The sequence below is a fragment of the Chrysemys picta genome, chromosome 3 (assembly GCF_011386835.1).
Source record: "Chrysemys picta bellii isolate R12L10 chromosome 3, ASM1138683v2, whole genome shotgun sequence".
NCBI lineage: Eukaryota > Metazoa > Chordata > Testudines > Emydidae > Chrysemys > Chrysemys picta.
In genome coordinates, this window is record NC_088793.1 from 40,991,390 (window position 1) to 41,015,242 (window position 23,853).

The 23,853-nt window shown below is 41.6% G+C and overlaps 2 protein-coding genes across 4 annotated transcripts in view; one reads left to right on the top strand and one right to left on the bottom strand.

Annotated features, from left to right (window-relative positions):
- ACP1 (acid phosphatase 1) overlaps positions 1-23,073 on the bottom strand; it is a 34,237-nt gene extending 11,164 nt beyond the window's left edge. Inside the window, exons 1-4 of one of the 2 annotated variants that reach the window (XM_005289662.5) lie at positions 22,637-23,073; positions 14,925-14,998; positions 14,531-14,644; positions 8,089-8,150 (exon numbers count right to left, since the gene is read on the bottom strand). In XM_005289662.5, the coding sequence (XP_005289719.2) occupies positions 8,089-8,150; positions 14,531-14,644; positions 14,925-14,998; positions 22,637-22,739 (353 nt within the window). In that variant the 5' untranslated portion in view covers positions 22,740-23,073. Of the gene's footprint in view, positions 1-8,088; positions 8,151-14,530; positions 14,645-14,702; positions 14,817-14,924; positions 14,999-22,636 lie in introns of both variants that reach the window. The other variant, XM_005289663.5, reaches the window with a different exon arrangement.
- SH3YL1 (SH3 and SYLF domain containing 1) overlaps positions 22,980-23,853 on the top strand; it is a 100,505-nt gene continuing 99,631 nt past the window's right edge. For both annotated transcript variants that reach the window (XM_005289664.4, XM_042848771.2), the window contains exon 1: positions 22,980-23,120. In XM_005289664.4, the coding sequence (XP_005289721.2) occupies position 23,120 (1 nt within the window). In that variant the 5' untranslated portion in view covers positions 22,980-23,119. The remainder of the gene's footprint in view (positions 23,121-23,853) is intronic.

The window sequence follows — 23,853 nt, forward strand, 5'->3', positions numbered from 1 at the left end:
GTGCCACTTTAGACACCTTAGGGGGGCTGAGTACCGGCAGAGCCATCGAGCCTTTAGCGGCAGCATAAGTCTCCAGGGTCAATAGTACTGCAAAGTCATCCACCTGATGCCGGGATGGGGGTAGCACCTTACCCCTGGGCATTTGTGGCGCCAGCACTGATGGTAACGCCAGAGGCTGCTGTGGTGTCGGCAAGGGAGAGCGGCTTGCCCCGGCTTTGTCAGTCTTTGCTGCCAGGGAACTGGTCTTCTCCCACTGTCCTCTGTGCCTCTTCTTGGGCACTGGCAAGGAAGAGCGGTGCCACGAGTTCTTAGGGGTGGGAAGTGCGCTCTGCACAGACGCAAACGTACTCAGTGCCGAGTCAGATCTCGGCTCCGAGGTGGGCCTCAGTGCTGCCTCCATGAGGAGGACACTTAGTCTTGCTGTCCAATCCTTTTGGGTCCGCAGCTTGAAATTGCAGCAGATCTGGCAGTGATCTTTCCTGTGTCCCTCACCCAGACACTTAAGACAACTTAAGTGCGGGTCGCTGGTTGGCATAGGCTTTGCACAGAAAGAGCAGTGCTTAAACACTGGCAACTGAGGCATGCCCCGGTACGGGGAAGAGACGGACTCCCTCTCCAGACACAGAGGAGTCCTAGCTACTATTCTATACTATTTACAACTAATACACTACACTAACTAATAAAACTACAGAATTTTTAACTATGAGAACCACTAACACACTTTGCCAAGGCAAGGGAGGTAATCTCCAACAACCATCACAGGTGGTAAGAAGGAACTGAGGAGTGGAGGCTCGGAAAGGCCCTTATACGGTGCTATGAGCGAGCGGCACAAAGGGGTGCCAGAGCTGAGCTGGCGGATAGCACTAGGGGAAAAATCTCCGATAGCTATTCTTGGGGTGCACGCTCACACACACACTTAAGTAGGAATGGATATGTGCAAGTACTCAAAGAGCTATGCTATGCTTCAGTGTGTACAAAACTGCATATCTGAAGTTTGGAGTTCAGAATACCTATTACTGCTGACAATATGTGGGTTGAACAATCCTGGCACACTAAGAAAAAAGTAATTTCTGATTAAATAACAAAAAAATCTTTAATTCTTTCCAAATTCTCAGACAAGTCTTATAACTGATTTTAAAACATACCAATTTGTAGACAGCTTGGATACGCCAATCAAAAGTTTCAGGGCTTAAAATCTGGAAATCCAGACTCATTCTGAACTATAGAGTTCCAGTTGATACCATTATAATTTCAGTCACACTAAATTATTTTTTCCATATTCTATAATATATGATGTAAATAGTCCTATCAATTCCAGCTTGCAGGTTGTACACATTCTAAGTAAATTCCCTTTCCCCACCGATTATGACAAGTCTTGGAAGGATTCAAATTTTACTGATAAATGTCTGTAAACGCCAATTTCCCCATACATACAAACTGACAAAAAATATTTACACTGATTGTTAATTTTGATTACTGACAGGCAAAGTAAGAAAAATGCTGCTTGAGGAGGAAAGGTTACTCATCTTGTGCAGTAACTGGAGTTCTTCAAGATATGCATCCCTGGGATGCTCCACTTTAGGTGCACGTGCGCCTATACGCCTCTGCTAAAAAACTCCAGTCAGGAGTGTCTGTTCAGCCCATGCACGTACCCTACACTTACGTTACACAGAGCTGTATAGGTGAACCACCATCAGTTCCTTCTCTACCGTGAAGCCCTCAGAGGCAGCTCTGAAGCAGAGGGGAAGGAGGTTGGGTAAGTGGAGCACCCACAGGGGCACACATCTTGAAGAACTCCAGTTACTTTACAAGATGAGTAACTTCTCCTTCAAATAATGTCCCTGTAGGTGCTCCATTTTCAGTGACTCTCTAGATGCAACTCTTTAAGCAGATAGGAATTTGGAATGAGTCCATCACTACCTTCTGTCACATCTGATCTTGCAGCATGAATTATGGCACAGTGCTTGGAAAATGTGTGCACCAAGGATCATGCTGCAGTCCTGCAGATTTCAGCAGCCAGAACATCTTTGAGTAGGAATACAGAAATTGACTGTGATCTAGTAAAATACACAGTATGGGGAGGTGTAATTTGAGCTAACCTCTAAACTGGCAATTATACATCCAGAGATCCATCTAGAAAATCTCTGAGTGGCGAGAGGCCACTTCACAGATCTCTCTGTGAAGAAGCAAAGTCTAGGGGTCTTCCTGAATGGCCTAGTCTTGTCCAAGGAAAAGGCTAACTTCCTCTTAATGTTCAGAAAAGCAGACTCCTGTGCAGTCTGATCCAGCTTAGGAAAAAAAAACCCTAAGGAGAATAGTTCAGTCAATATGAAACTCAGAAGACACCTTAAGTAAGAACTTTGGATGAGGTCATAAAAATACTTTCTCCTTGGGAAAAAAACACAGCGAAAGAAGGATCTGCCAGTAGAGCCTTTACCTCCCCAATCTTTTGAGCAGGGGTGATGGCCAATGTTCCCTCTAATTTTTTCCATCCATGTGTGGAATAAATTTTGTTCTGAAGTATGAGCAGATGTGTGCCACCAGTAGAAACAAAAAACCTAGATAATATATATATTTTTAAAAGTTACCATAGGGATAATTACTCCAGCCAGGACAGGTTAGGAATTTAGAACTCACCACTCAAAGAATTAAATTTAAGTGTAAAAGAAATAAAATTTATGAAATGCATAGACCAGCCAAAACACTAAAACAACATACCCAGTACTTTGAAAGAATAAAGTTACAGAGAATATATGTGCATTGCAGGAAGTACCAAGAAGTAACAACAACAACACAAGTATGTGTTGGGAAGGGAGAGTGAAAGAGACAGAGAAAGAGTGAGTGAGTGTGTGAGTGAGACTTCAAGTCCAGTACTGAGAAAAAGAGATGAGTGGGTCAGAGAAAGATGGCATCAGTGACACCAAAGATATCTTCTCCATTTCTAAAGGTAAGTATGTCTAGTACATTCCTTTCCACTATTTAATAGTATCTTTTGTAATTCCGATGAACATGTGGTCTCTAGTCCCGAGAGCCATTGAGGAACCATGCTTGCAGTTGCAGGACGTTCAGATGGGGGTGAAGTATCTGACCCGCATCCTATGACAACAGTTGAGATATGATTGGGAGCCACCATGAAGGGTGAGAGGTGAGTTTGAGGAGGTAAGGAAACCAAATTTGTCATGGCTAAGTCGGTTCAATCAGTATGACTTTGCTTGGTCCTATCTGATCTCGATATGGACCTCTAAGAACAATGGAGTTGAAGGATATACATAAAAGAACTTTCGCCCATGTAATGAGGAAGGCATCTCCTTGAACAAGGGTTCTCAACATTTTTCTTTCTGAACCACACCTCCCCCACAAACATGCTATAAAAACTCCACAGCCCATTTGTGCCACAACAACTGTTTTTCTGCATATAAAAGCGAGGACCAGCATTAGGAGGTAGCAAGCAGGGCAAGTACCTGGGGCTCTACACTACAGGGGGCCCCATGAAGCAAAGTTGCTCAAGCTTCAGATTCAGCCCCACGTGATGAGGCTTGGGGCCCCAGGCACTGGGACTTCGGCTTTCTGTCTGGGCCCTAGCAAGTTTAAGCCATCCCTGTTTGGCAGACTCCCTGAAACCGCTCGCAGCCCCCCCCCCAGGGGAACCACTGTCCTAGAGATTGGAGATCAAACCCCACACCGGAGCAAAATTTCTTGCACTTGGTGTTGGTGGCTGTGGCAAAAAGATCAACCTCTGGAAATCCCCAAGCTACGAATATTTTGCTGAGAACTCAAGAGTCCAACTCCCCTTTGTAATTTAGGGAGAAATGTCTGTTCAGGTCATCTGCACGGTGTTTGGTATCCCCGGGAGGTAAGAAGCTGATAGGAATGCGTGCATTGCCAATGTTTTATTGCTCAGTGCAGAGTGATGCTCTGCCTTGACAATTGATATAGTACATGCATGCTATATTGTCTATCAATATTTTGATGGAACAATAGGCAAGCATTACTGATCGCCCTTAATTCCAACAGGTTGATCTGCTAGCACTGTTCCTGCTATGATCATTTGTCTTGGACTGTGTGAGGACTCAAATATGCAGGAGAGAAGCATCTGATGTTAATAAGCCTGTATAGGAATTTTGGTTGAACAGGATTCTTGCACAAACTTTGTAAGGGTTCATCCACCAGGTGAGTGACTGTAGGATCTGACAGGGTACAGATACAGTCTGAACAAGCAGGTTTTCGTTAGATACATAAACAATGCTGAGCCTCCCAGGGAGACATCCAAGATGTAACCTGGCATTATGTCATAAAAACGCAAGCCACCGCGTGTCCCAGACATGTTCTCACCAGAGCTTCACTCTTGGTATAAGGTTCCTTAGATCAAGGAACATGTCGAAAGAAAGATAAGCTCTGCCCATTAATGAATCCAAAAGTGCTCCTATAAAGAGAATTCATTGAGCAGGGGGTCAAGATCCATTTCTTGATATTCATCTGCAGGCCTAGACTTCTGAATAGTGAAGTCATTGTTTGAACTGCCTACCCAACCTCCTGATATGATCGACAGTTGAGGCGCCAATTGTTGAGACAGGGAAAGACAGTTAATTCCTAGATGACGGAGGTAGGCAGCTACGACAGCTGTGATTTTTGAGAATACCCTTAGGGTGGACAACAGGCTGAAGGGTAGGACCTGGTACTGGTAACGATTGTGATTTAAAGTGAATTGAAGAAAGCTTTTGAGGGAAGGATGAATGCTAAGTGGAAGTAAGCATCTTTGAGGTTGAGAATCAAACCTGTCCACCCAATTCCAGAGAGGGAATTACAGCTGCTAGAATATCATGCTGAATTTCAGATGTTTGACATGGTTGTTCAATTGTCTGAAATCTAGTATTGGTCTCCAACCCCCATTTTTCTTGAGTATCAAAATATTATGAATAGAACTCTTTCCCCCTGTGTTGAAGTGGGACTGGTGATGAGATCTCCTGTGTAAGCAAATGATCATGAGAAGGGTCCCTGAAGAGGGATGGGGAAAGGGGTTGGAAGGAAGTGATGGAGATAAACTGGATAGTATAATCTGAAGAAATGGCCTCCAAAACCCACTTGTCTGATGTAATAGTCTCCCATGCTATTAATAGAGAGAGATGGTGCCTAAATTGAGGAAGAGGGATCCTATCATGCAGCTTAGTGAACCTGGTCATTGGATGGTCTGGAATCTCAATCAAAACAGACATCTGGATGATGCTGAAGGCTGAGATGATGCAGTCGAGGTAGTTGCAGACCTTTTCTTTGAAAATCTGGACCTCAGACCACTGGAACCACCAGCTATGGAAGGTGGAAAACTCAGCAGGGCAGGATCTCTTTGTCAATTGAGACCTGCTACATTTTCTCTTATATACAGGTGTGTATACCCTGAAGTGTTGCCCAAGAGTCTTTTAGGGTGTGAAGTGAGTTGTCTGTGGAACCTGCAAAAAGCTTCTGGCCATCAAAAGGTAATTCCCCATGGCAGATCATACCTCCCATGGAAACCCAGACAACTGAAGCCAGGAAGCTGACCTCATCACTACTGCGATGGAAACAGACCTGACTGCAGCATTATTGCAGACTTTACTAGATGCTGTGAAAGTCTTTGCAAAAAGCTGGCCCTCCTTCATTATGGCACTGAACTTGTTCTCAGTGTTCCTGTGGTAAATGGTCAATAAAAGCCTTAAACTTTCCATGGTTCAGGTAATCATATTTTGACATCAGTGCCTGGTGAACAGCTATCCTGAATTGAAGTGTTGATGATGAATACTCCTACGGCAAAACAGGTACAGACATTTCTGATCTTTATTATAATGAGTGGTTTTTTGGATATGCTGCCTGTCCCTTTCATTGACTGCATCCACAACCTGAGAGTTTGGTCCCAGGTGAGAGAATAAAAACCTCAGAATCACTGGCCAGGACAAAGTTTTTTTTTTTTAAATCATCCCTCTTGCATTTGTGGAGGGGGCTGGGAGGGAGGGAATTGCTGGAATTTGCTAGATGAACTTGGCTGGCTCAAGGAGGGCTTCATTAAATTAGCAGTGCCACCTGTGCTGAGGTAGAGGTGTGCAATACATTCAAGGGCCTGTGATGAAAATCATGGACCTTTCTCTAGGGGAACTTGCAGGATGTCAGCGACCCATTTAATCAAATCCTGGAATTGCCAAAAGTCATCAGCCAGCGATGGTAGTGATGGCCTCTGCTGCCTCATCAGGTGATGATGATGAGATTTTTGTAAGGGAGAGTAATCTCTGACTGCTCTTGCTCCTTAAAGGTCCCCTTCGGCTCAGATTGGAGAGGAGAGAGGAATGGTACCGGATCACAGACTTCTGTGTTTCTTGTGGACTGAGTAGAAGTCCCTCAAAACTGTTGCTGGTACACTGCCCATGGATCCCACTAGGGCCAATGAGACCATAAGGAACTGGGGGAGATCCAGTATTGGTCTCCCTATCTGCTGGAAGCCAGGGCTCTGGTGTCTTGCCTTTGTTGCATTTGCAATGGAGAGTAACAGCTAGAAACAACTGGAGATCCTTGAACCAAAAGTTTTGAATTGGAATGCTTCTCCACATTCTGTATGGGAGGTGACAACCCTTCCTTGTGGATAGTTGAAGAAGGAGAAGAGGTAGATCTCCCATAAACCTGAGACTCAGGAGACCGGAGGTTGCAAGGAGTGGAGACTCCAGCTCATTCAGTACTGCAAGCTCTTTCGGTTTAGGAATTCCTGTGATACCAGAAGCACAACAGAACTTGGTACTGTGCCAATGATATTGCAGAACCTGTGAGAGGTACTGATGTCGGGACTGCAAGATCTTTCTGTGGTTATGGAAGTGCTACTGAACTTGGTACCGGTGCCTATGATGTTGCAGATGTCATGTGAGGAACTGACATTAGTACCAAGGATTGCATTGAAGCCAGTCTTTTGGTGACAGTGATCTTGGTGGTAAAGAGCTCTTTGACACTGAGATATGGGACTTCAATGAAGTCTTAATATGCTTCATGGTACCTGAAGTACCCAGAGACTCACTAGTACTCCTCTTGGGGCCTGAGGTCTCTAGTGACTGGATCCTCTGAAGAGGAATTCTGATGTTTTGCTCCTCTTATCCCCTTCCTTATACCTGGAGTGTGAAACTCACGATACCAGGGGCACAGTTATTGATACCTCAGTCAAGGAAAGTGTTGGAGATGGAGGTTTTGATGTTCTCTTCCCGTCGTTGGAAGCTCTTGGTGACAGTGACCTTGATAACGACATGGCGCTGACAGATAAAGGTGGCCCCTGTATGGGGAGGGGTGTTCTCTGAACCCAGGTCCAAAGTCAGTCTTAAGACTTGTTCCATCATTTAAAAATCTATGCTTAATTCCTCCCTCTCCCTCCCTCCCCATTTCTTCTTTTAAGAAAAGAAAAAAGGGAACAAGTGCTCCATCTTTCCAACTATAAGGTACTAAACCTACTCTATTAACCATTTACACAGCTAAACACTAATAAAATAGGCAAACAGGCACAACTTAGACTCCATCTCAGGCCATAGGCAGTTGAAAAGGAATTGAGGGCAGTTTGCCCGCACAGCCCTATCTAGTCTCAGTTCAGGGCACCAGGATCTGTACGGTCCATGCACAGGCTGAAAAAGCACCACTATCAAAAATCTTCGATCAAAAGTGTAGGGGTCCAAATGTGGAGCATCATAGAGACACTACTTAAAGAAGAACTTAGAATTTGATTTAAGTATAATTTACTCTGTATATTTTGATATAGGTTGACAATTTGTGTTTTAATTGTTATAAAGTTTTAACTTTTTGAATCTCAACGTCTACTGCTACTTAATTTCTGACCCCCACCCCAATAATTTTCTGCATCTGTGAAAATTTAAATAGAAACTGAAAAAAATGCTTAAAAATAAACACATCTCATCTGTCGAAATGATATATAAATCAAATTCTACCAAGTCTAATTATAACTCATAAGAAAACAAATGGCAAAAGGTTGCACATTAGGCACTAAAGCAATCAAGCACATCTTCTGGATTTATCATCATCTACAAAAGCAGATAGTCAAATCAGAATCTCTCTTAGCATTCTACCATACATTACCTTAGGTTGCTTTCATCCATGCAAAGTATATAATCAAATGTAAGGAAATCATCTTTAGTAATCTAGAATTAAAAAGATTTGCTTTAACTTTTGTAGCAAAAATGTGTTTGCTTACAATACAAAAAATATTGCAAAAGAAGTTACAATTTTACAATTCTTAGTAATTATAAATATGTACATATAAAAATGGAATTGTGAACCAGCAAACTGGTTAGTATATTCTGAGTCCAAGAGCTATCCTTTAGCTCAATGGTAACCGTTTTAACAAAACAATGAACAAATTATGATTAAGATTAAAATATGCAGTTGCACTTTTACAATAGTTTCTTTTCAAAAGCTACCAACTAATATTTTCATACCTATGTGAACATACTATGTCAGTTATTCATCCAGAATTATACAAATTTTCACTCCACACAAATATATAAAAAGTAAACCAAGTCTGCAATAATTTTTATACGTCCCCTAGAAAATTAGAGAGACAAGATGGGCGAGGTCTTTTATTGGACCATCTTCTGTTGGCAAGACAAACATTCGAACTTACACAGAACTCTTCCTTAGATTGTCATTTCTACTGAAAAACTGGATTAACACATAGAAAAACATAACATAACTAAACTACTTCCTATTTCTGCTTATGATTTTTCAATCCTGTTTTGCTCTTCTAAATTAAAAAAAGTGACAAGTTTTATCTTTAAATAGTTACCAGGTGAGGAACAAATTATTTTTCCTGGATAATATGTAATTGGTGAAATTTGTATTGGTGAAATTACATTGGTTTAGCAACAGAGGGTCCTGTGGCACCTTTAAGACTAACAGAAGTATTTGCAAGTTGCAAACCTCTCCAGACTTCTTGCATCTGAAGAAGTGAGGTTCTTACCCACGAAAGCTTATGCTCCCAATACTTCTGTTAGTCTTAAAGGTGCCACAGGACCCTCTGTTGCTTTTTACAGATTCAGACTAACATGGCTACCGCTCTGATACATTGATTTAGTTACACTTGTGCAAACCTTTTTACATATGCTGCATGAATAAGGCTGCATGTCTGTCAGGGATTCCGTGACTTTCCGTGACCTCTGCAGCGGTCGGAGCTGGCTCAGGGACTGCCTGGGCAGCCCTGGGCCAGCAGCAGTTTGCATGTGTGGGAGCGGGGGTCAGGGCTTGGGCAGAGGGTTGGGGTGCAGGGCGGTTCCCGGCCAATGGGAGCTGTGGAGCTGGCACTTGTGGCAGAAGCAGTGCGCGGAGCCCTCCTGGCTGCACCTCCTCCTAGGAGCTGCAGGGACATGCTGATCGGAGCCGGGTAGGGAGCCTGCCAAGCCCGCCAACCCTCCCGCACAGAACCAGCAGGGGTCCCTAAGATACGCAACTTCAGCTACGAGAATAGCGTAGCTGAAGTCGACGTATCTTAGATCAACTTACCTCGCATCCTCATGGCGCGGGGTCGATTGCCGCGACTCCCCCATCGACTCCGCTTCCACCTCTCGGCAGTGGTGGGGTTCCAGCGTCGACGGCAGAGCAATCGGGGATCGATTTATCGCGTCTACACTAGACGCGATAAATCGATCCCTGATAGATCCATCACTACCCGCCAATCCGGCTGGTAGTGTAGACGTACATTTAGTTAAAAAGGAGAACAGTCCAGTAAAGGAGAGTGCAGTTCAGGAGTTATTTTGACATTCACAGTTTCTCTGAAGAAGAGTGCTGAAGAAGTCCCCAGTGCCTCACTTGTAAGGGGGGGGAAAGCCCTGATTCCATAACTGCCTTCCACCCATTCTCAGGAGGAGATGCTCTCAGTGCTGTGAAGGCTCAACTCTCTGATGCTGTCTGAGCCTATACCGAGGAAGCAGGCTGCTGGAGTCCCTCTGGTGGAGCATCTGACCCTGCCAGATTATGTTTCGATTGCTGCTGCAATACCATGGAAGCCTGTGCTGATTCACTTTTCAGCAATTCCTTAAAGCTTGGGGTTGAAGTAGAGGCAGATCCCTTGGGTACTGCACCCCTACAAGTGAGAAGATTTTCCCAGCTTTGCTTTCAGCTGCTCCTTTGATACCAGAGGTTTTGATCTCCTCTTTTGCAGAACTGGGGAAGGTGATTGCTTCGTTACAAGAGATCTTGAAGAGTAGTAACTCAGATAGATACTTCTGATAGATAGTTGGGTTTCTGATGACCGGGAGAACCACATGGTGAACTGGCTGCTGGGTGTGAAAGTTGCAGACCTCTCCAGACTTCTAGGTAGATGTATGTGCAGTGTTGGGGAGATGCCAATGGTTGTGATATACGTAGGAACCAATGACATAGGGAGAGGTAGGAGAGAGGTCCTGGAGGCCAAATTTAGGCTGCTATATATGAGATTAAAGTCCAGGGCCTCCATGGTAATCTTCTCTGAAATGCTTCCAGTTCCACAACTAGGGCCAATTAGACAGGTAGAACTGCAGGGTCTTGCTGTATGAATGAGATGATAGTGTTTGGAGGAGGTATTTAGGTTTATTAGGAACTCAGGAACTTTTTGAAAAAAGAGGAGCCTATACAGAAAGGATAGGCTCCAACTAAACTAAAACAGAACCAGATTGCTGGCATGAAAAATTAATACAGGAGTTTTTAATCTAAAGGAAGGGAAAAGCTAACAGCTGCGGATGAGTACAAGGTTCAGACAGAGACATCCACTAGGTAATAACTTATTGAAGTGGATAATCTATATCCTAGCAAAGAGAAGAGGATAGAAGTTGATAAACAATACGAACTGAAGAGAAGCCTGTCAAATGAAAAAGAGTCCCATTCAGCTACATCACATGAATGCAGACAACTAAATACTGACAAATTCAACAACTGCTTCTAAACAAATGGTAGAAGTCTAAACACAAAGATGGGTGAACTCCAGTGCCAATTCTTGATTTAGTCTGTGTGATGCCAATTTTTAAAAAGGATCCACCTGGCAATTATAGGCTTGTAAGCCTAACTTCAATACCAGGTAAGGTGGTTGAAACTATAGTAAAGAACAGACTTATCAGACACAGAGATTGAACATGATATGTTGGGAAAGAGTCAACATGGCTTTTGTAAATGGAAACCATGCCTCACCAATCTATTAGAATTCTTTGAGGGGGTCAACAAGCACATGGACAAAGGTGATCCAGTGGATATAGCATACTTGGATTTTCAGAAAGCCTTTGACAAGGTCCCTCACCAAAGGCTCTTAGGCAACGTTTGCAAACAATACAAAGTCACTAAAGATAATTAAGTCCCAAGCTGACTGCAAAGAGTTACAACAGGATCTCACAAAACTGGGTGATGGGCAACAAAATAGTAGATGAAATTCAATGTTGATAAGTGCAATATAATGCATTTTGGAAAACATAATCCCACACATACAAATTGATGTGGTCTAAATCAAGAAAGATCTTGGAAGCATCGTGGACAGTTCTCTGAAGACATCTGCTCAGTCATAAAAGCTAATAATGTTAGGAAATATTAGGAAAGGGAAAGAAAAGAAGACAGAAAATACCATCATGTCACTTTATAAATCCATTGTATGCCTATATCTTAATTACTGCTTGCAGTTCTGGTCATCCCATCTCAGAAAAGATATATTAGAATTGGAAAAGGTACAGAGAAGGGCAACAGAAATGATTAGGAGAAGAGAACAGTTTCCTGATGAGGAAAGATTAAGAAGCCTGGGACTGTTCAGTTTATAAAAGAGACAATGAAGACCGGATATGACAGAAATCTATAAAATCATGAATGGTGTGAATAAAGTGAATAAGGAAATGATTTATGCAAAGGGGTAAATAACAAGACCCATGGGTCACAATGAGATTAATAGGCAGCAAGTTTAAAACAAAAACATAAGGAAGTACTTCTTCACACAATGCCCAATTAGCTTGTGGAACTCCTTACTGAGGGATCTTAAGAAGGCCAAAAGCATAACTTGGTTCAAAAGAGAATGAGGTAAGTTCCTGGAGGATAGGTCCAACAATGGCTATTAGCCAAGATGGGCAGGGAAGCAACTCCATGTTCTGGGTGTCTCTAAACCTCTGATTGCAAGAAGCTGGGACTGGACAACAGGGGTGGATCTATTCTATTCTATTCTATTCCCTCTGAAGTATCTGGTACTGGCCACTGTCAGAAGACAGGATATTAAGCAAGATGGACTACTGGTTAGAAGCAACCGAAGCAGTTCAGCACTGTCACACTGACCCGTATTTTTTTAGGAGTAGGGCTCGAGGATATGGAGAATGCATGTGACACCCCTACTGGACACTGCTTTTGTAGCTTCTGAACTGTGCAAGTGGTGCAACCACACCATGAGTGGGAGCCATATGCACAGGAACTTGAAGAACTATAATGCTTAATTACATGAAGTAGTAATAATATTTGGACAGCAGTAAGGAGCCAATAAAAGAATAAATTCTCCTTAATGTGTTTGGTTATTTTCCGACCAGCAGATGACTTTCCCAACCTGCTCTAAAAGATATCCACATGCTCAACTCCTTCCTTGAATTTGGCTTTATTAGCAAAGAAACAAAATTCAACTCAAGCCTTTTCACTAGGCTTGGCTACTTCCAAATATTCTACCTCAATACTTCTTGGCCTACATCTTTGATTCCCCCCTTCCTAGAGGGGCTTTGCTAAGTGTGGTCTTAAACCATCTGCTTCATTAGAGAGCCAGAAGGACCCACTTTGGGGAGATTTTCAAAAGATATAAATGGACAGTTAGATGTTTAACTCCTATTGTCTTTGGATACTCAACTGCCATTTGTGCCTTCAAAAAGCTCCTCATTAATCCTTTTCCAGCTGGATCAACACCTACCAACAGGATTGATTGTTTTGGACAAACATTGCTGGCCTGTCATTGTCCCCGCAAAACTGTACACCAGTGTTTAGTTATACGTACAGGGAGAAGAAATATATTTTATCATCAAACTCATCATTGCCTTAAGTTCCCTTTGCTGTAATCTCTCCAGGTCATGTTGCAATTTTGTTCGGGTATTTCCACTAAGTTTTTTCATGTTTGGATTTATCCCCCCCCCCAAAAAAAAACTTGACAAAGGAAGATTTGAAGCAGTCACACAGAATGCAGGCATGCATGTGTGTTAGAGATTTGGTTTCTTTTTAGTTCAACTAGTCATAAGTGATCTGGAAACACCAAAGGAGAGTCTTTACAAGAAGCCCTGAAGACCTCTACATGTTTCACCATGGTAGCTGAAACAGCTTCACAGGTGAGTTTGAGAACCACTTATCTAATGTAAACATAAAAGTAAGTATGCTGCTTGCAAGCAGTAAAAAAATAAAATAAAATAGAAATCTGGTACCCGTAAATGGAAAAGACAGAACTGTTCTAGTATTAATAGAGGAAAAATTTGCAATAGTGTGTTGTGTTCAAGTCTGTTTGCATTGTTATATAAAAATAAGAGACTGGAAAGATCAATGGAGGGCAATTAGCATGATTGAGGGAACGTAGTCAGAAAGGTTAGAGGAACTAAGCGTGTACTCTTTGAAAATAGAGAAAATAAAGGACGACCTCAATAAGGTCTACCAAAATTCTGAAGGGAACAAAAAGGAAAGATGCTAACAAGAATACTTGATCTTGTGTCAAATGCAAGAACTAGTGGCATGAACTCAAGCTAAGGAAAGGTCAGGTCCTAAAGGAATACTCTATACACAGAGAATAGTTAATGGAAATAAGTTATGTGCATTTATTTGAATGTCTAGGTTATTTAAATACATGAAGTTATGTTTATTTCAATGCATCTCTTTAGAATGCAATGCCTGAAATATACTCACTAAAGAAAAACTGTGGTGAGCATTTCCAAAACTTCAGACTGTGTTTCCATTTAGTGAATGGTGCTGCTCTGACTCTTAGCGAGATTGCCCCAAGGTTATGTTTACAAAAATTATTTAGTTGTAATTCTCCTTTGAAGATATTTTGATATTATTTTCACTCTTGGGTCTGAGCTCCTTAGTGTGAGACAGGAGCTCTCTCAACTCAAAGAATTTTGACCCTAAGAGCAGCAGTACCAGGGCAGAGTACAAGCCAGGTCATCTATTGGATCTGTACAATATAAATGCTGCCCTTCCAAAGTACCTATCAGTTCCTTCACATGCATGGGATGTGCCATGGACTCACAAAATAAGACAATGCAAAATTATTCAAAATAGAAGAAATATGCCTCAGAGAAAGCATATTGAACATTTAAAGGTAGGGTTTTCAAAGTCACTCAACTGTTGGCCTAACTCTCCTCCCATTGACTTCAACTAGAAGAAGTAAGCCAATGCTGAGTGCTTTTGAAAAAAATCTCACTTAATAGTCAATCCTCTTAATATTTAATATTCAATTTGACACCATACCATATACTCACCAAGTAGCTGTTGTGACTGGTATGAGAAATTATGGCTGAACAAAATTATTAGTTCTGTCAAGAAATAAAGTGTACTCTTTTTATACCTGCCGTGCTTTATGGGCTGTCTCAATGCCATGATTTCTTAGACAGCTTAAAGCCCTTGCATCTGGGGAGCACCCCACATTCCAGTCAGAAATGGCACCACTGTCTGTCATCCACTGCAACAACAACAACAAAAACACAAATACATATTTAAAGGAAATAAGAGTACAGTACCTGTCTGGCAATATGATTCATGGTAATGCCATGCTTCCTCATACAAGTCTGTCCCCGAAAATCAGGAGGGTTGCCTATTTCATAAGTAGATGTTGCTGCACTGTCTATTCTCCACTACAGAAAAACAAATTCAAATGTTTATGTTTTCCTTCCCACAGCTTACATAATACTGACTGCCTAGAAGAAAGTATATTTTGGCAACAGTAAAAATAAACAACTGACCTTATTTTCAATGTTTTCATCAGTTACAAGTTTTCTAAAAACTGCTTCAGCTATGGGTGATCGGCAAATGTTCCCTAAAGAAACAAGAGATTGAACTAAAGTTTATCTATGGTAAAAGCAGCAAGCTAGGACAGGATTTTAGTTCACATAGTACTTTGACAGTTTATTTCATCATATCCCCAGGTGAATCCACAGCAGTGGAGTCAAGCCAAGGACTCTGGAGCAGTCTCTGTTTATGTCCATCTCACTGCACTAGGGAAATGAAGGTACTGCCCCATAGAGCTCGTCACACAAGGGGTCATGTATCCCCTGCATTTGATCTTAAATCGGATAACCCTCCTGTATGGTGTAATTACATTGCTTTTTTTGTCCCCCTCTACAGAAAGACTTTCTGTAACCATAATTGAAAAAGCAGAATTTTGAGCTGTATCTCAAATGGATGTTAATACTGACATTTTCTGTCTTTGTCTTTCATAGTTTTACTCATAACAGTCGGGAACTTCTAGGGTCTTCAGATGTCCCATCCCCATAAATCCCCTGTGCACTGGCAACAAGTAGGATACATTTCTGACTATGATTTACTGGATGATTTGCAAAAGTTTGCTTGAAGTATTTATCTTAATGGAAAGCATTGTTGCTAAGAGAAAACTTTCCATTGCAAGTTGCCTTTTTACCCCTTAAAACTGTATTAAACAAACACTGTAGAATGCTAAAAATATTTGGGAATATTTCATATCCTTGCCCAAATTAAATAAAGTTCAATACCAAAGCAAGAGTCTGCCATTGCTATTGTTTGGGCTCCTCTTTTTAATGATGCCCCCATAAATAAAAAACTTTCATCCCACAGTCTGCTTTTTCATATTCTACCTTTTCCCCACTTCAAATGTTTTGGAAAACTGAAAGCACAGTTATGTTATTGGATATGCCATTTATGTTCATGATAACTAAAAAGTATGATATCCTTTCATTGTAGGAAAACATTATACCTCCATTCTTTCAGAATCAAAGGGAAGGTAATAAAGTATTCTGTTGAAGATTCAAGAAAAGTCAAACCACTGATCTGGCAGAAGGCACTGGCTCAGCACCTGGAACTAGGGGTTGTTGAGCTACTTTTGATGGCAGTAGCCTCTTCTGGAGGTGCACAGAGTGTGTTTCCTTAATTTGGACTAGTTCATTAAAGTTTGAGAAACTAAATGGGAGCTGAAAAAAGTAGGAAAGCTTGTTTTCCTTCGCCAATCCACGAATAAAATTGAGGAGGGCGAGGATGACCTCTAATAGCTCTAAAAACTCAAAGTGCATGGTGACCAGAAGCAATCAATTAAAGTCACTAACAGTTAACCCTTCCTGTTTTGTTTAATAAATCAATTCATTTTAAATGCAAAAAATGTTTCTGATAAAGAAAAAAAGGAAAGTTTATGTAACCAACACTCTAAGGTAGTTTTTATTTAAATATACAATTTTAAAATGCATTTCTCTGAATTTTTTATTTAATTCAAATTTCCAAATGCAGCTTGACAAATCATGAGCAAAAAAATTAATATAGTAATAAAAAAACCATTCTATTTTCCAAAATAATAAAAATATTAAAATTAAGAATCTACATACATGTATGTAGCTGTGTAATTGCTTAAATAAATGTATATGGTGCATCCTCATGGTTAGCAAAAAGAAATACAAAATTTAGTGTAATGGCTATATTTACTTGCAAATCAACATGCTTTCATGATTATACCAACCAATGTGAAAGAACCTGTCTTTAGGAAAACAAAAAGAATAGATGCAAAACAAGATTAAAATGGATGATTTAAGTAAAGGTTTCCTGCTTGCTGATTTAAATTATGATTAAAAATGGTGATTTAAAATTAATCCATCCTGTCAAAGGCAGATTTTTAAACAGCGAATAACTGTTTGAAGGAGTAGCCTGTAAAGAAAAGGAATGTTACTGGACACATAGTAACCTACTGAGAGGACAATGGGGTTTTGCTAGTGTGCCACTGGTTGAAGTAAATGTCTTGTCACATAATTAAACTGAAACAACATTCAATAAGCCTGAAATACATTTCACTTTCAGCCTATTGCACATTGCACACTAAAATAAGTTGAAGGAAAGTTATATAACATGGTTATAGACCTTCAGGTGAGTGGTGGATACTAAATTATAGCTTAAGCAATCAGTAATACTTGCTACCCAGATGAATCTATTCTGAAGCTTCTCACGGATACAATAGCTGTTACCATTTAATATTCTGTTACAGCGTGCTTGATATAAAACAAACAATTACACTTCTTTGATGTTTTAGTTCACATTCAAATCAATAGGGTATATTTGTATTTCCATTTATATTTCTGTTGAAGGGAAGTCACTTTCTTTCACCTCACAAAAATCAGAGTTCCATTTTTGATTTTGAACAGTACCTGGTGGTGGTTTTTGACAGTGTACACAATAAGATGAGATCACTTTTTTAAAAGTTTAAATTAATGCTTTATTAACATCACCTTTTGAAGGGTCATTCAACAAAAGAAAGTAACCCTACAGTAATTAACAGATTTCTCTTCCCTCTAGAAGATCTGTGAAAGTCATTTAATTCATTAAAAAAGATGGAAGAGGAACTAAGATATTATAATGCAACATTAACTTTCGAGACTTTGTCACAGTCATGTCCAGAAATTCAGAATTAAGACTCTGAAGCAACTTAGTTCTGACCCCTTTTGTGCAAATTATCTTATTACAATAAATAAGGTCTTCACATTTTATGAACATACAGAACTTGTGGTAATTAAAATGCAACATAGTATGTGCATCTGCAGTTAGCAAAAAAATGTGGTTCTTTTGTAGTACATATAATTTATTATTTGCCAAACAGTATGGCACATACATATGCCACACTGGTAAATCTATTTGGAAAGCCACCATATAGAAAGTGATGTCTATTTTGTGTATAGTCTTTTCCTTTCAATCTCTTAAGCAACAAACTAGGTATCACAGACAGGAGAAAAATGCAAACTTCCCCATATTGTACCAGCAATATGCCTCAGCCCTGCAATGATTAACTGGGGCAAGTGATAACATGATGCCAATTGACACCCTTCTTGACGGATTTAGCAGACATCATGGACAGAACACATATGAAAAATGGACTATTTTCTTAGAAGAAGTGGTCCCTCCACTAAGAGAGAAGTAATGTTAGCATGGTTGAGTGACAAAACTTGATTTTTCTATAGGCAGAATGCTTCATGGCAATGTGGGACGAGGGAGGGAGGGGGCAGAATACATTTCTGGATATGTGATATTGCATGAAAACCCTATATACCAGAGGTTCTCAAACAGTGGTCTGCGAGCTCCATTCAGGTGCTCCGCAGATAATTCCCTCTAAGGTGTACGCCTGGACAGCTGCATACAATGAAGGGCCACCCACCTAATTAGTGGAGCCGCATAGGCGTGGCTCCACTAATTAGGTACCTGGACCCTGAAGAAGACACATGTAGGTGAGGTGGTGGCCTTGGGAGGGAATAGGGGGAAGGTGGGAGGGAACAGTGGGGTGAGAAGAGGGGGTGGGGAGAATTTGGGACATGCAGGGCTGTGGTGGCCAGAGAAAGAGGTGACTTTCCCCAGCTCCAGGGCTGCGGCTGCCAGGGAGAGACGGCTCCCCTTCCCAGACCCAGCTCAGGGGCTGCTGCAGCTCGGGGACTGCAACCAGGGGGGAGGAGAGAGCACACATTAGAAAGGAAAGACTACTGATATTAAAATATGAGTTGTATGCTTTTATTTGTAGAACAAAAAAAAAGTTCATTATTATTAAGGTTTTTTTATATAGCGCTTTTATCCAAAGCACTTTACAATAGTTAGCTAATGGTACAAATAACATTTGGAAAGATCATTAAGTGGTCCATCGAGACCCTTAGCAATTTTCATGTGGTCCCGTGAAAAAAAATGTTTGAGAAGCACTGCTATATACTACTTCAATACAAGTAAAGGATGACACATCTAATTGAAACTGTAGGGGGAATACAAGCATGCAAAACATATTACCTAGTTTTATAATAAATAAGATCAATTGGAATTTCACCAGAACACAAAATCCATCCAACAACTGCTGCAAAAAGTGCATGGATTATTTTTTTAAAGGATTACAATCAGGATCCCACAGATGAAGAAACACAATGTCCCTCATCCACTGTCTACATTATAGAAATTTGCACTGGTAATGTACATATGCAGCATCATTATAAAGATGAGTTTACATCAATGCAACTTAATCTGGAATCATCAGAGTAAACTGCACCTGTGTAACCCCCACTTTAGATTGGTGCAGTGCATACACATTAAGGGTTTGCATTGGTGTAGTTATACTAGTGCAAATTTCTCTAATGTAAACAGGCACTAAGCAGGGCATTGCTCCAATATGTATCGGAGCAGAGTATATCATTTAATGTTTCACCAGCTACACATTTGGCTATATTCTGGGACCTTCTGTTCAAATATATATCCGGGCTGACTTCCTTGGTATGTGAGCTTCTGAGATCATAACTTAATAAAGCTACAAAAGCTTTTGAAATAAAAATAAAAAAAATATATTTTTCATGTGTGAGGAAAGCAACTGGATGTATGGTAGTTTTCTCCAAAAGATACATTTTTTTCTTCACTCACTTTTTAATAGCAAGGACATCTCCCTTCAACTCCAACTACTTGAAGCATAAAACAAAAGTGATTCTTATTGAAGCCTTTCAAGTGAAGTGACCAGCAGAGTTTATATTTGTGAGCTATAGCTCATATGGCTGAGACTTTTCAATCAGTATGTCAAATGTAATGTTTGTAACTTCTGTAAAATGAATAGGGGATAGAGCAGAGGATTGAAAGTTAGGAATAGAACTCAGGAGCTCTAACTCGTTGCATGCCCTTGGACAAAGTCAACTATGAGAGAGACAGAATCTAACAATCTGCATTTAAGGTATAATTATCTGCCTATTAGTGGCATTAGGTAAATTAATGGGGGAGCTCCTAAAACAAAAGGTACTACACAAGTGTAAGAAGAGTAAATTTTTTTTTTTAAATGTCTTCCCTTAAATTAAATAAAAACTGCAACCTGTTCACCTCTTCTCAGTTCCAATTCCTTTTTATGTATTTGGGTTACGTATGTTGCTGGATGCTTCATTTATTGTTCTGTGGTAGGAAAAAATTCAGAAGCAATCTAATTATGCAACTATTAGATTATATTTTGCTGCGTAATGAATATCTGCTTCTCTTGTTACAAATAGAAAACAGATGTTAAGTGAATATCTGACTATTAGTTTTTCAAAACAAATATAGAAGTAAACAACCTGACTTCACATGAATACTTGTACTCTCTGGAATCAACTCTCAAGTACATATGGGATAACTTCAGAAATGACAGGCTGTCTCTCCCTTCAAACTGAACACTTGAAATATTGAAAATTTCAGATATTTGCAGTGTGTGTTAAAAATAACATTCATATTTTTGAATTGATTGATTTTATTCTTTTTAATCAAAAATATTACATATACTTAAAATTTTACTAATGTATCAAGATTACCTTTTAGGGCACAGGGGAAATTTTAGATAACTGCTGAAACACAGCAAAACCCAACACTGGCAGAAGAAAAGCTCAATGCAGTCTTAAAATACTTTAAATGAATGAAACTTTGACAGGTCAGCAGTTATTAAAAAAGAAAGCTGTTTCCCACATCATTCAGCCTTTGTTGTCATATGGGACCAACTCTTTTGGATAGCTAATATAAGATGAGGGGAAATTCCAGGGAAGTTGACAACATTTATTACAGTGGTTTCACCCTATCACTTGTACTTTCTGACTTTGTTAATTCTTCCCTGAAAATAGTGAATATGATTTATTCTCTCCATTCCCAAGTTTCTCTAGTATTATTTAACACTGGACTAGACACACAGAGTAAGCCATGTCCCTGCCCCAGAAAGCTTACAGTCTAGATGTGCTCAATTAATGGTTATTATCTGTTTTATTTACTGCAGACAGAAGACATTATCAAGCACTAAACTGTAATTTGCTGTGTAATGAATATTTATTTACAAATGCAGAGCAGATTGTGTGCATATCTTTACTGATGTTTCCATAACACAGTTCTAATTTAACAAATGAAGACTTGTCTTCTCAAGGATCATCTTCCAGTGCATCAGGGAGATTTTAAGGGCCAGGTAGCCAGATTCAGAGAATCATAGAAACATAGGTCTGTAAGAGACCGTCAGAAGTCATCTATTCCAGCCCCCTGCACCAAGAAAGGACCAAGTAAACCTAGATAATTTTTGGCAGGTCTAACCCGTTCTTTAAAAACCTCCCAATGATGGGGATTCCACAACCTTCCTTGAAAATCTATTCCAGACCTTTTCTACCATTATATTAGGCAGTTTTTCCTAATATTTAACCTACATCTCCCTTGCTACAGATTAAGCCCATTACTTCTTGCCCTGCCTTCAGTGGACATAGAGAAAAATTAAATATAGTTATTTTTATAACAGCCCTTAACATATTTGAAGACATCTATCAGATTCCCCTCAGTCCTCTCTCTCAATACTAAAGATGCCCAGTTTTTTTAACCTTTCATCATAGGTCAGATTTTCTAAACCTTTTATAATTTTTGTTGTTCTGTGGACTCTCTCCAATTTGTCCACATCTTTCCTAAAGTGTGGAGTCCATAACTGGACACAGTACTCCAGATGAGGCCTCATCAGTGCTGAGTGGAGGGGAACACTTACCTCCTGTGTCTTACATATGACACTCTGGTTAATACACTTCAAAAAGATATTAACACTTTTCACAACTGCATTACATTATTAACTCATATTCAATTTGTAATCCACTAATTTGCAGATCCTTTCCAGCAGTACTATCAATTAGTCAGTTATTCCCCATTTTGCAACAGAACATTTAATTTTTCCTTCATAAGTGAAATACTACTCATTTCTCTTCACTGATATTCATCTTGTTGATTTCAGAAAATTCTCCAATTTGTTTGTAACCCCTGCAAGCCTGGTGTCACATGCACAATTTATAAGCATACACTCTGCCCCATTAGTCAACTCATCGATGAAAACACTGAATAGTATCATAACCAGCAACTTCTCTGTAAACTTTGGCAGGTAGGTACTAAACATGAACACACAGCCTAGCGTTACACTTACTGTGACACTGTATCAAGCCTTCCGGGCAGAGATAACAGCTTGTCGGGGGTGGGCAAATAGATTAGGAAGGGGAATGATGGTGGGTAGGAGATACCAGAAGTGTTTATTACATTGCCATGAGCTCCTCCCCTATGCACGGTGCACATCTACCTCCCCCCCTCCAAGAAAGCCCCCCACTGGTTTACTCACCGTCTACTCCTTCCTGGTGGGGAGGGGGAACCCTATTCAGGGTAGGGGAGAACGAACTCTACTCCTCTCTCCTTCCCAGCAGGGGACCTGCTAATTTCCACCTCTCCGGCCTGCTGTCAGGGGGAGGGGGAGGGGGAGGGGTGGACTCCACTTCTACCCCCTCCCCAGTAGGGATCCTGCTAATTCCCTCTCCACCCTCCTGCGGCTGTCCCGGAGGGAGACGGGAACGGCCCTCTCTCCATCCAACAACCCTGGGTGCCTCAACCCCCAGGCGCCCCTGACCCCTTCCCACCCCAGCCCTGGGGACACATCCCCGCTCCAGTCCTGCCTGCGCGGCCGCCCCGCACTTACCCAGACACACGAAGAGCACAGACTTTACCTCGGCCGCCATCTTCCTTCCCGGGCAGCACCAAAGAAGAAGGGTCCTTCCTTCTTCCCTTCTCCGGACTGTCATGCAAACCTCGCCGCGCTTTGCGGCGCCACTCGTTAAAGCCGTCCTTTGTTTATGCCTGATGGGAAGTGCGGTAGGGAATAAAACGATTAAAAAAATATGCTCGCAGAGTCTGGCAAAGGCAGCGGGGCCCGACTAGCCAGTCCAACCAATACACCCATCATGGTGTTGGCGGGTAGGTGTGTGTGTAAAAATCAGGCACTTGAATAGACACTCCTGTCCCTGCTGCACCTGTCCCAGGTGAGCAGCTCTCGGGGGTCCTTCCTTCACCTTGCACGCACACACTGAGTGATGAGAGGTCGAGTTTGGGCCTGGCAGCGTCCTCTCTCCTGTCCCCTGTACTGTAAAGCCGCACCCAGGAGCCTTTAGAGAGTGTTACAAGAAGTGAGTATTGACGGTGCTGTGTTTTCTGGGAAAGGATAGTGGTCCTTTGGGATCCTTGGGTCCTATCTTCCCAACTTCCATTGGTTAGATGGAGAATGAGGACAAGTCTATCCTAGGGTTGACAGGTATCTGGTTTTTGACCGGCACGCTGCTGACTGGGCTGTTAAAAATCCAGTCGGTGGCACAGCGGGACCGTAGGGCCAAGGCAAGCTCCCTACCTGCTCTAGTTCTGTGCTGCTCCTGGAAGAGGCCACCAGGCCCCTGCAGCCCCTAGGCGCTGCGGTGGCCAGGAACTGGGAGGGTCTGCATGCTGCCCCTGCTGCTAGTGCCGGTTCTGCAGCTCCCATTGGCCGGGAACTGCGACCATTGGGAGCTGTGAGGGGCAGCATCTGTGGACGTGAAGATAGCAGACCGTGCAGAACTGCCTGGCCATCCATGTACCTAGAGGCCGCAGGGACCTTGCAGCCGATTCCTCAGAGGGCTGCCGGGACCCTGCACCCCAACCTTCTGCCCCAGCCTGGAGTCCCCTCCTTCTCCCCAAATCCCTCATCCCCAGAACCCGCACCCCTAGCTGGAGCCCTCACCCCTTCCCGCATCCCAATCCACTGCCCCAGTCCAGACCCCTTACCCTAACCTCCTGCCCCAGTCCAGAGCCCCCCTCCTCCACCCAAAACCTCTCATCCCTGGCCCCATCCCAGAGCTCATACCCCAACCCAGTGAAAGTGAGTGAAGG